Source organism: Physcomitrium patens, chromosome 11 (assembly GCF_059467195.1).
Source record: "Physcomitrium patens ecotype Gransden chromosome 11, ASM5946719v1, whole genome shotgun sequence".
In the NCBI taxonomy this organism is placed as follows: Eukaryota; Viridiplantae; Streptophyta; class Bryopsida; order Funariales; family Funariaceae; genus Physcomitrium; species Physcomitrium patens.
This window is the reverse complement of record NC_143420.1, coordinates 10,868,922-10,879,580: the sequence shown is the minus strand read 5'-3', so window position 1 is coordinate 10,879,580 and position 10,659 is coordinate 10,868,922. Positions and strand designations below refer to the sequence as shown.

Sequence of the window (10,659 nt, the reverse complement as noted above, 5' to 3'; positions counted from 1 at the left end):
TGGAGTCAGCACTGTCCTTTCACCGAAGGTCACACACCTCCCCAGCAGCAGTACAAAATTTTAAAAATAGAGGGAAAACAAAACTAAAGAGGGAAAGAAAGGAGAGGGGGGACTTGGGTGCAACTTCCAAGGCGGAACCCAACTTGCTCTGTCCTGCTCGCAACGGCCACAGCAAGCAAGCTCACGCACCCACTCACTCACACTCACTCACTCGCGTACTCGCTCCGTTGTTGGCTCATTCGCTGGTTGGCTGGCTGGATAGTTGGATATGTAGAGGGGGTGATGCGAGTAACGCCCCGCACCTCGCCCTCCCCTCCCCTCCTCATCCAGATGCACACACACCATGGGGCCCCGATTTCCAGATGAAACTCCAGTCCTATGTGGACCGCCGAAACCGGAGTTATTAAATGGTAGGGTGACCGTGATTTTGTGTATTTTATTACCCGCCCTACTGCATCGCTGGTTTCTTCCTCAAGCCTAAATCAGTCGCGGAGTCGCGCCTCTCCGAGTGGTCACGCACGCGCACAGGGTGGCGGCCAGGTTTTTCTCGTTCACCCACAGCCGGTCCGAGCCCGGGGAGGTGTTCTGCCAAAGCGCCAGCTCCCCCCAGAGAGAGAGAGAGAGAGAGAGAGCAAGGGGGAGAGAGAGTGCCGCCGCAGTCGGCCCAGTCAGTGGGAAGGGAAGAGGTTTTCCCGGATTGCGGCAAGTAGCGCTGGGTGTGGGCGAATGGAGCCCAAAACAGGGGAGCATTTGCTGGGGGAGGTCATAAAAAGGATGCAGCAGTTCCTCTAAAGTAGAGGGAAGCTAGATCTACCTCCCCCCTGCTTCCCCGACCCCCGACCCTCCCCCCCACCTCTTGCCAAAATAACCATCCACACTTGCTGATTCTTGTGTTCCACAGTGCTCTCCTGTCCTCCTCTTCTAACACACTCACTCACCCACTCCTGGGTGCACATTGCGGATAGGTTCAACTTGCCTCACAGCTTCTGCACTGCGTCACGCAGGAGCTGGGGACCGATTTGATCCATCCCCGCCTGTAGAACCCAATCTCCCTCTGCCTGCCTGCTTCTTTATTTTATTTATTTTATTTTCTCTTCTTTCTGTCTGCGTCAGTCACTTCTTGGCTCCCCTCAAATTTGAATCTCCTGCGGGGATTCAGTGTCGGTTGGGGGTAGAGGGTTTTGTTGGATTCGCCTTCCGGAGTGTGGAGGTCGACGAGCGGGAATTGAATCGTCTTTGCGCCATCATACTAAGCAGTTGGATTCTTTCCTATTTGCTGTTGGGGGTGCAAGGGAGCATGTTGAGATAGTCTTCTGCGTGGTGTCTTGGATGTGACCAGCGGCGGCAGTCGGGTGGGCAGTCTGTGTTCCTGTAGGTTCTGGTTCTTTTGAAAATATGAGATATTGACAGCCCAGAAAGAACAAAAAAATCATACTTTTGGTGATGAAGTGGAGTGTGCCTCGATTTCTCAATGAGCGGGGGGAAATTTCCTTGATGGTATCTCTGCATTGGCGACAGGAACAGTTGTAGAGGAAGTTGCGTGGGAGCTGGAGAGACGCCACGAATGCGCAGGTCGAGATGGTAATGGATCTGCAGGCACGGATATTGATGTAGGCTATCAGAAAGGTTGCGGGTGGGGCTCTGATGCGCTCGACTTTGGTGTCGGTGGAAAAGAAGATATGGAGTCTGTGCGTGAGTGTCCGTCCTCCGTTCTTCTACTCTTGCTGGCCCTGAGCTTGATGTTCGCCGTGTCGGCAGAGGAGCTTTTCCTTGGCAAGCCGAACCAGGGATCTGCATGGGAACTCCCCTTGCAACATGCCGCCCCTTGCGATCACTTCTCTCTGGTGTGTAATCTCCTTCCTACCACGAACTGGTCCTCCATCTTCATGTTGTGGATTGTCTGGTATAGTTTCGAAGGTGGTGCCGAACAATCAGCTTCTTGCGAGAAATAGTTCATGTCATTTCGGTTCGAAATGTGGGATTGAGTATTATAATGGAGCTGGTTGTAACATTCCTACACTAAAACAGTGCCGTAACGAAATTAAGCTCTTTGGTGTGACGGCTTGACAACAACACTGCCATTGCAAGGGCTTGTGAAACCGCAGATCGGTAATTTAGTTGAGTGATTACTGTGTGCGAGTCTCTCTGGACGGAGGCTGGTCCTCACGAACCGCTTCAAAGCAACATTGACAATCTTGCCTGGTCACCGGGTTTCTTTTTTCTGTTTTTGATTTTTTGATTTCTGGGATTTAAAAAAAAAGTTATGAAACGTTCATACTTACACTGCCGCTCGTTTCCAAGGTAGAAGCTTTAGTGCTGATTTATTTCACTTGTGAATGGAGATGAGCAACTCGTCGTAGGATCATATCACTGATGAATATTTTGGTTTCAGGTATGTGGAGAAGAGAAAGGGGATAACTTTAAAAGCAGCGGACTTGAAGCTGATTTTAACATCCTTTCAGAAGGTAGGTGTAGATCTCGACTTGTAATTTATTTGCACTTCGCAAAAACTTGCAGACACTGGTTATGAGAGTCTTTCTGAAATGTGTTGAGAGCCTGAGTTAGCCCACAAATCACTTTCAGAATCCGACTCATGCGATTTAGTCTCTGTTTTGGGTGAACCCACAGGTGACCCACCGATTGAAAAGGAGCCCTTGTGCACGGTTAACTGCTTCAGAGCTGACCCGTAAGTTGAACGCTCTTTATACGATCACATTACTCGAAGGCCTTTAAGTCCTTTCATACGTACTGCCTTCTTTAAGTGCTGATGACCAAACGAACTTTTAAGCTATCAGATGCTTGATGGACAATTTGATGTAACTTTAAAATGGGCTCAGGGATGTCCCAATGTGAAGGTGGAGAGCTGGCTTGAAAAAATTAGACAATATGTACTCTAAACCTAGTGTTAAACCTTACTTAAGTGCTTTAAAAAAGTTATAAACGGGGCGTTAATTAAAAACGTGAAGCCTTCACTCTCAATGTAAATATCTTGGTGGATAGTCTCATCTTCTTTAGAGTAATGAATTCCAAATTGATGGTCCACTCTTATTAGAAAGTGAACCTAAATTTTCGATGGATTCTTTGCTCTTGAATAGAAACAGAAATGAAATCTAATTCCAGCACAAAGCTGATTTCTTCTTCTATTTCCTGTGTAGTGTTTGCGGCTCTGATGGTGTTACATACTGGTGTGGCGTGGCCGAAGCCAAGTGCGCCAAAGTGGAGGTGGCACACGATGGCTATTGTGACATATGGAACGGCGGTACCAAGGCAAATCTGGGATTGCACGCGGCTCAGTCGTTGCAGCTGGTGCACATGGTTTGGCTTGTTCTTGCAGGATTACTCATAGTGATTGGATTGCTATGACAGATGGATTGTAGTCTTAGTGGTCATTCCTTAAATGCAACCTCGGAGTCTTTCACATTTATGCTAGAATAGAAAAGCAAAACAGCCATCGGTTTTATAATCTTGACTCGTATCTGAGGATTGATAATTTGTGGCTTCCAAAACAGAGGATCCTAACAACCATGTCGGTAATATTCAACTACACAGGATATTAGATTTCCATTTCCAGTTTGCAATCTCTTCAAATGATCATGATTGAGGACTTATTATTACCACGTGCACACTGGTGTGGCTTGTGTCTAGTGCATGAGCCAGCCCCAGTAAATGCGAGATTTAGAGAAACTGGGGATCTTCTTTATTTGTAATTATTCTTATTCGTAGTGCAGAGTTACTCTTTTCATTGACGGTAAAGACAAGCCCGTTGTCGACCAGATCCTACACAAGAAAACTAGGATCTAACGGTGAATGTAGCCATGCTATTTGAATAGGATATGTTCTATGGTTTCTAATTCAAAGGGAAATGTAGTCAACATTGGCAAACATTCCTGAACTATTGTACGAGAATGTACTTTTGGTAAGTGGAGGTTCTCAGATCATACAGAACATCTGATACTCTATAATTGATAAGAAAATAGCACTTCTTCACCAATCAAATTGTTGTTAATCAAATATTTTCAGAGGCCTTTGAGAAATCATGTTACAGCAGTGTTTGAACATTCTCACTCACTGATCATTCATATGACTTGTCACCTTCGACTTGGTGTAACAGAATTCGACATGTACAGACATTGTCCGTAATTACTGTGTCCAAAAGTCAGTGGCACAGCTACTAGCACCTGAAGAAACTGAAAGTTGTCGACTCATTTCTGAGCTTAAGTAAATGCGTCCGTGGAATGCCTAAGCTACTTCTTGCCTTTCTTCTTCTTGCCACCACCCTTTCTGTTGGACTTGATCCCCATGCCTAACCAGGCCTTAATCTCTGGGTCATCTGGAACCTTGGTTTGCTGATACTCTTGAAGTGGTACACCAGTAATTTTGTCGGAGCCATTGGGCATGAGTAGTACAGTAAATTTGATGCGAGCTACGAAGTCACCCGTCAAAATTAATGAACTAGGCTTATGTCAGATAAATTTGCCACATTACATTTCAATCGCAGCAACAAAAGAGAGCAAAAAAAACACATCCACAGAAAAAGCATATGAGGATATATATTTTTTTTTTCCAAAGGCTCGCTAATGGAATTTTTGAGAACTTCGATTATTCTACAGTTGGTGAAAAATAGTTATACCAGACTTCTCATGAAGAACGGGGTAGGGCTGAAGCAGTTCATGATTCACACACTCCACAAGACCAAGACGAGCCCGCTTCTCCTCTAGAGCTCTGATTATGTCAATAAAATAACAGCACACGTTACCAGCTGAAGGTATAGAAAGAACAATTAAGAACGGAGATAAGAGGTTGAAATACACAGAAATTTCAAAGTGCACCCATCGGCCAATTCAATATCCAGAGACATCCAAGCCCCAGAAAATATGTGATAACAGTAAATAAGTTTTCTTTGAGCACGAAGGAAGCCACACCTTGCAGTGAAGGGCATAAGTGGGAACCTAGAATTAATCTCGCTGCGGATGAATTTTGACGCCTTCATCTTAAGATGATAATTCTTGTCGACAGCTCTTTTGTACACTGTGGTCTGCTTTTCGTCTAATAATTTCGGCTGCATAAACAACACAAAGAACGAAGAAGTGCTGAATGTTAATATATCAGTGAGTTTGGACAAGTATGCAGAAGGGAGCTGTAAGATCAATATCTCTTATATACCTGGTTATCACCAGACTCTACGATAGGGTAAAACAAAGAAAGAAAGTGTGCTAAACATTTCGTATTTCAAGACGGTCAGCTAACCTGTCTAGACTCTGGTTGGATTCTATCATAACGACGACGTGTAGGGGTTAGTAGCATGTATAAATTAAAGAGTAAACCACGTATACAAAGATATAAATTTAGGAAAAAAAAACAATGTGACAGGAAACATAATGCATACTCATAGTTGTAACAAACCTGTCTAGGGGACCTCAAAATAGCACGATACTACCAATTAGAATTCAGACATAAATTTGTTGTGCACGAAGACAAACGTTCCACGCCATGCAAACTATATTATTATATCACAATGTTCCTTTACAACTACAACATACGGGCTCCCCTCAAAAGAACATATGCAACATATAAATGCGAACTGAGCACCATATTCTACGAAGCAAAACCTCATTCTGTTCAAACAACAGTTGAAAATGCTCCTAGTAACCGTATATGGTAGAAGTTGATATCGCTGAAAAGAATGTTTAGAAAATTACCTTTCCATCACCAGTGCTGGTCACGATATCTATTGCGTACACTTCGTTTTCCTCAAACTCAGCATCATCTACACGCGTCTCTGGGTTGGACACGCTCAGAATTACTTTATTAGTATCAATGACCAACTGCTTCAGCTGATGACTCAGCACACCTTCAGCAATCTTACAGTCGTATGCCGACGCTACCTTCTGAATAGCTTCTGTCACGTCCTTGTTCTGCAAAACAAAGTTATTTCATCATCAGTACCATAAAAGCGAGGGTGGGTTATTGCGAAATCCTGAACCTGTAAATTTAGTATCAAGGGAAACAATCAAGGACAGACCTTCTTTCCAGGTCTCACTAGACGAAGGGCAACCTCTACAGCTGTATGAGCGGCAGCCAAAACATCTGCGGCACAACCTGTAACAGGTCCTTCGCTAAGCACATGTGTATGTGCGACAACGGCTGTAAATCCGTCGACATGGCAGCCTATATCTCTGCAAACCAACAAAGTTCTGCTCAATAATGCATACACACGTAACCTACTCAGACCGTTGAAGGTAAGGAGTTCCTAATCCAACGAATCCAGATATATAAGCTGCCACTGATTCAATTGATCTGTCCTAGTTAATACAAACAGCAAAACACTCTGTATTGGCTGGAACGGCAACTCTGTGCGTAGAAGTTGAGCGAGACACAAAGAGTCATGGATTGTGAGCCCAAGGTGAGGCGCTGATTTCGCACATGAAAACTGTGTACACTGTTCCATTTTAAATCAAAGTTTTCAATAAAAGTAGTATTTCAAAAATTAAATGAATTGAAATTCCACCTCTCTCTATCTTACATTTTGCAATGTCATTTGCTGCAAGAACAGATTCGTCGCTAGCCAAGGGCGAAAAGTGGCACACAGTGTTGTTGACAGACACGCAAGTGGGAAAGGCAACTCCTTTGTCAATTTTCTTCTTGGAGTTTTTGTATATTAGAGCTATTTGACTGCCAGTAAAGAGCTTTTCTCAGCAGGAATACAGCCTAAGCTGACAATTGAGAACGGTAGCTCAGAGCGAACGAGTTCTGCAGATCAAAAAGGAACCACATAGTCCAAAAGTCACATATTCACACAGACAAATAACTCGATTCTTCATTTCAGTGGCTTGCATCTAATGGCCATAGTGCACACATGTTACGTGACATAGTAATTTTCTAGTAAGAAGTATCCATTCTTGTAGCCATTCAAATTGGAGGAAGCAGGACAAGGAGCAAGTCTGGTCCAATCGACACGCTCGCGAATCAAAGAATCTCCCTTCTCACAAAGGTCAACGATTTTCGCTCCCGGTTAGCTATCTGCGAGCACTGCTTGCAAGGCCTATGCGGAATTACAGTAGCAACGGAACCGAATAATCCAAAGTCATTCTCCAATCTAAGGAATCATCAAAGCAGTTTTGCTCGAACCATGCAGAGCCCCGCACACGTACTCCTATGCAGGGACCATTCGCTCCAAAGCATAAGCTCCCAAATGACCCCTTTCTATAATATAATTTCGACCACTAATAACAAACATTACCATGCAAGCAAATACAACAGTTTCAATTATACCTTCAAAGGTCCCAATGCCATCTCCCCGCAACTACAGTCAATCCAAAGAGTGAGCTCACGCCATTCACGCAGCTCGGGGTACTGATGATCATGCGCAGTAGCTGCATGAAGTTCATGACTGTACACGACAACTTCACAACATTTCCTCCGAGCTATGATGTGCAACGTATCAATTAGGCTGTGAAACTACGTACTGTTAGCAACCTCTGCCGCGCACTTGTACTTGGTCACGACATCTGGCGACCTCAGGTCGGGCTCCTTCTCCTCCTTCATTTCGTCATCCGACATCGCGTCTAATTTATTGCAAGCACCACCAACTCAACTCGACTCAGCTCCCAACCCTCACTCCGTGACACTACGAAAAACGATAGCTCGGAAACCTCAAAACTGCTCAGAATAAGATTAAACAAAATTTCTTCCCAACCCTGGCATAGTGAACCAGTAAGGACCATGAGTGTCGGAGAAAGGAGCGAACACCAAGCGAACGAGACCAGAAACGGCCTAGAAAGTGTTGAGAATGTTTTAGAGAAAGAGAGACAATAGTAGCTAGAAGTAATATGCACACATATGTGTACACACTTAAGAACAAGAAGTGAGTTTATGGATAGGATTATATCCTTTAAGAGAAGGAGAGAAGATAAACAATATCTCTCAACTACATTCCAAACACTACAGCTACAAATAAATAGAATAAATAGTATGGAGATCATCAGCTACATTTAATGCTCTCAACATTCTCCCTTACTTGTCATAACATTTATATGTATAGAATTATGATCTATATTTTTTTGTAAACTTGTAAGATCAACAACTGTTGCCTCATTAAAATCTTATCTAGAAAAAACCTTATTATATTTAAGCACAAAATCATAGATGAAGGAAAAAAAGTACAACATTATCTCAAGAGTTTATTAATTTTCTTGTTCTAGAAAAGCAAGTCTCCACATGCTAATGCCATAAGTAAGTCGGCAATGGTTACAGAAAAGGAGAGCTTTGGTGAGGAGATCAACAAGGTTAATTGCATATTCAATTTTCTTGATTTTAAGTACTTGATCAGTAACTAAGACATGGGTATAACTAAAATACTTTATATCAATATGCTTTGTCCTATCTCCTTTAATGAAACCAATTTGTATCTAACTAATACAAGCACTATTATCTTCATACAAGATAATTAATGAATCATCACATTAAAATCTATATGTTATTTGAATAAATTTATCAATTGATCGCAATCAAATACATTGTTGAGATGCTTCATGTAAGGCAATAATTTTTGCATGGTTGGATGAAGTTGCAGTTATAGTTTGTTTCACTGATTTCTATGATATTACAGCTCCATTTTTTAAGAATATATAGCCCATTTGAGATTTAGCTATTGCAATATCAGATTTATATCCTGGATTAGAATATCCAACTAATTTTGGATCTGTAGATTGTAGATAATATAATCCCAAATCTTCAATGCTTTTTAAATAATGTAGTAAATGTTTGATGCCATTCCAATATCATAGTGTTGGACATGCACTGTATCTTGCAAGAACACTAACTGCAAATGTAATATCTGATTTGGTAGATGTGGCTAAATATAAAAGTATTCCAATCACTATGAGGTATGGATATTACTCTCATGATATATTCTCTTTCTCCTCGCATGGACAGTATGAATCATGACCATCATGACGAGATCCAACTATTGGTGTGGACAATAGATAAGCATCAATCATATTGAATCTCTGTAAGATTCTTCTAATATATGTTAGTTGATAGAAAAAAATGCTACCATATGTGAGATGCATAATCTAAAGTCCAATGCAGAAAGTTATTTTTTTAGCATTTTCATCTCAAATTCACGTACAAGTAGGTTAATAGCTACAATGTATGTAGATCTAATACCTATTAAATTAAGATCATCAACATATACAACAATGATCACAAAACTAATTTTATCTCATTTGATAAATAAACAAGGGATTAATAGATCACTTATAAATTTATTTATAATTAAATAATCATGGAAACCATGATACTACATGCATCCAGATTATTTTAGACTATACAAGGCCTTATGTAATTTAATACCACAATATCATCATGGAGCAGGTGCCTTTGGAATTCTTGTTTCCAAACCAGATGGAACTTTCATGTAAATATTTGCATCAAGTGAATCATACAAATATGTAATTATCACATCTATGAGATGCATCTTAAAGGTGACATGAACTGCCATTCTAATAATATATCGGAATGTAACTGAATCCATGACTGAAAAATATGTAGATTCATAATCAATGCCAAACCATTAGGTAAATCCTTGAGCAACAAGACGAGCTTTATAGCAGATTATTTGACCTTTAGCATCTTGCTTGCATATTAATACCATCTTATATTCCACAAGGTAAGAAGTAAGAGTATCTATAATTGGACCAAAGACTTTCTTCTTACGCAAAGAAGCATACTCATCCTTGATGGCAGTTTTCTATTTTAACTAATCAAAGCGACGCATCACTTCGTAAATGCTTTGAGGTTTACTATCCTCTTTCTCATAAGAAAGAACTTCTGCCATCATAAATGCAAATGATTCATTTATTATATTAGATGGTCTATTCCAAAGGTTATTTGTAATATAATATAGAACAAATAATTTTGTACTCAACTTGATTTTATTCCTTCTAATTTTAAAATTTTCTATAGCATGAGATAAAGGTATAATGTGCATTGACATATTATCACTAATTGATGGTCTCATATGTTTAGTAGGAACTTCCATAGAAACAATACTAGAATCACCACATGTTATAGCTTTCTTCTTTCGTGGTTGCTTATCTGGTCTATAAGTCCTTTTAATTACTGATATTTTAACTTGAGGTATATTTGCTAGTGGTATTACAATTTGAACAAATTCATTTTGAGCCTCATTAATTGGAATTCTTATAATCCGAGGCACATCATTAAAGCCATGATGTGTTTCATTTATAATCCATTTTAGATACAAAATCTTAGTAACTTCACTTTCAGCTAAAGATGTTTTAGGATCATGATTCATTGTAAATGTTTCTGATGCTCCAAATGCAAGTACTATATTTCTTTGTTGATTAAATACTCCTCTTAGAAGAGATGGAAATACATTCTCTTCAACACGATAATTTTAAAAATGTGCATGTAATAATGTGGTAGTTTATGGATCAACTATATAAATAATCCTTGGTGAATCAAAACCAACATATATGCCTTCTCGTCAATAAGTTCCAATGGTATGCCATTGATGTTCTAGTATTGGAACCCATAGGTGAGATACATTTTAAAGACGACTTGAAATAAGCTCTTGCGGTGTAATAATTTCAAGAGAAGAAGGATGGACACATATTAATACTGCAACATGCAAAA

At 40.7% G+C, this 10,659-nt stretch overlaps 2 protein-coding genes across 2 annotated transcripts; one reads left to right on the top strand and one right to left on the bottom strand.

The window, feature by feature from the left end:
* Positions 1-441: 441 nt before the first annotated feature.
* On the top strand, positions 442-3,573 carry LOC112289017 (uncharacterized). The gene is made up of 5 exons (XM_090254293.1): positions 442-540; positions 1,525-1,844; positions 2,393-2,465; positions 2,629-2,686; positions 3,156-3,573. Exons 2-5 carry the CDS (start codon positions 1,680-1,682, stop codon positions 3,361-3,363), a joined length of 504 nt encoding a protein of 167 aa, XP_090110419.1. The 5' UTR covers positions 442-540; positions 1,525-1,679; the 3' UTR covers positions 3,364-3,573.
* A 423-nt stretch (positions 3,574-3,996) lies between these two features.
* LOC112289092 (ERBB-3 BINDING PROTEIN 1) lies at positions 3,997-7,560 on the bottom strand. The gene is made up of 8 exons (XM_090253994.1): positions 7,467-7,560; positions 7,273-7,373; positions 6,318-6,439; positions 6,023-6,194; positions 5,700-5,915; positions 4,923-5,059; positions 4,631-4,722; positions 3,997-4,423 (listed from the first exon to the last, which is right to left on the bottom strand). The coding sequence occupies exons 1-8, from the start codon at positions 7,558-7,560 to the stop codon at positions 4,245-4,247; spliced, it is 1,113 nt and encodes a 370-aa protein (XP_090110120.1). The 3' UTR covers positions 3,997-4,244.
* Between the last annotated feature and the right edge of the window lie 3,099 nt (positions 7,561-10,659).

Excerpts from the sequence above, each read along its gene's own strand:
- LOC112289017 (XM_090254293.1), top strand. The coding sequence starts at position 1,680 with ATGGAGTCTGTGCGTGAGTGTCCGTCCTCCGTTCTTCTACTCTTGCTG. Across the intron at positions 1,845-2,392 it reads CTTGCGATCACTTCTCTCTG|GTATGTGGAGAAGAGAAAGG; the intron begins GTGTGTAATCTC and ends TTTTGGTTTCAG. Across the intron at positions 2,687-3,155 it reads AACTGCTTCAGAGCTGACCC|TGTTTGCGGCTCTGATGGTG; the intron begins GTAAGTTGAACG and ends TTTCCTGTGTAG.
- LOC112289092 (XM_090253994.1), bottom strand. The coding sequence starts at position 7,560 with ATGTCGGATGACGAAATGAAGGAGGAGAAGGAGCCCGACCTGAGGTCG. Across the intron at positions 5,916-6,022 it reads TAGTGAGACCTGGAAAGAAG|AACAAGGACGTGACAGAAGC; the intron begins GTCTGTCCTTGA and ends TTTGTTTTGCAG. Across the intron at positions 4,424-4,630 it reads CGTTCTTCATGAGAAGTCTG|CTCGCATCAAATTTACTGTA; the intron begins GTATAACTATTT and ends GTGACTTCGTAG.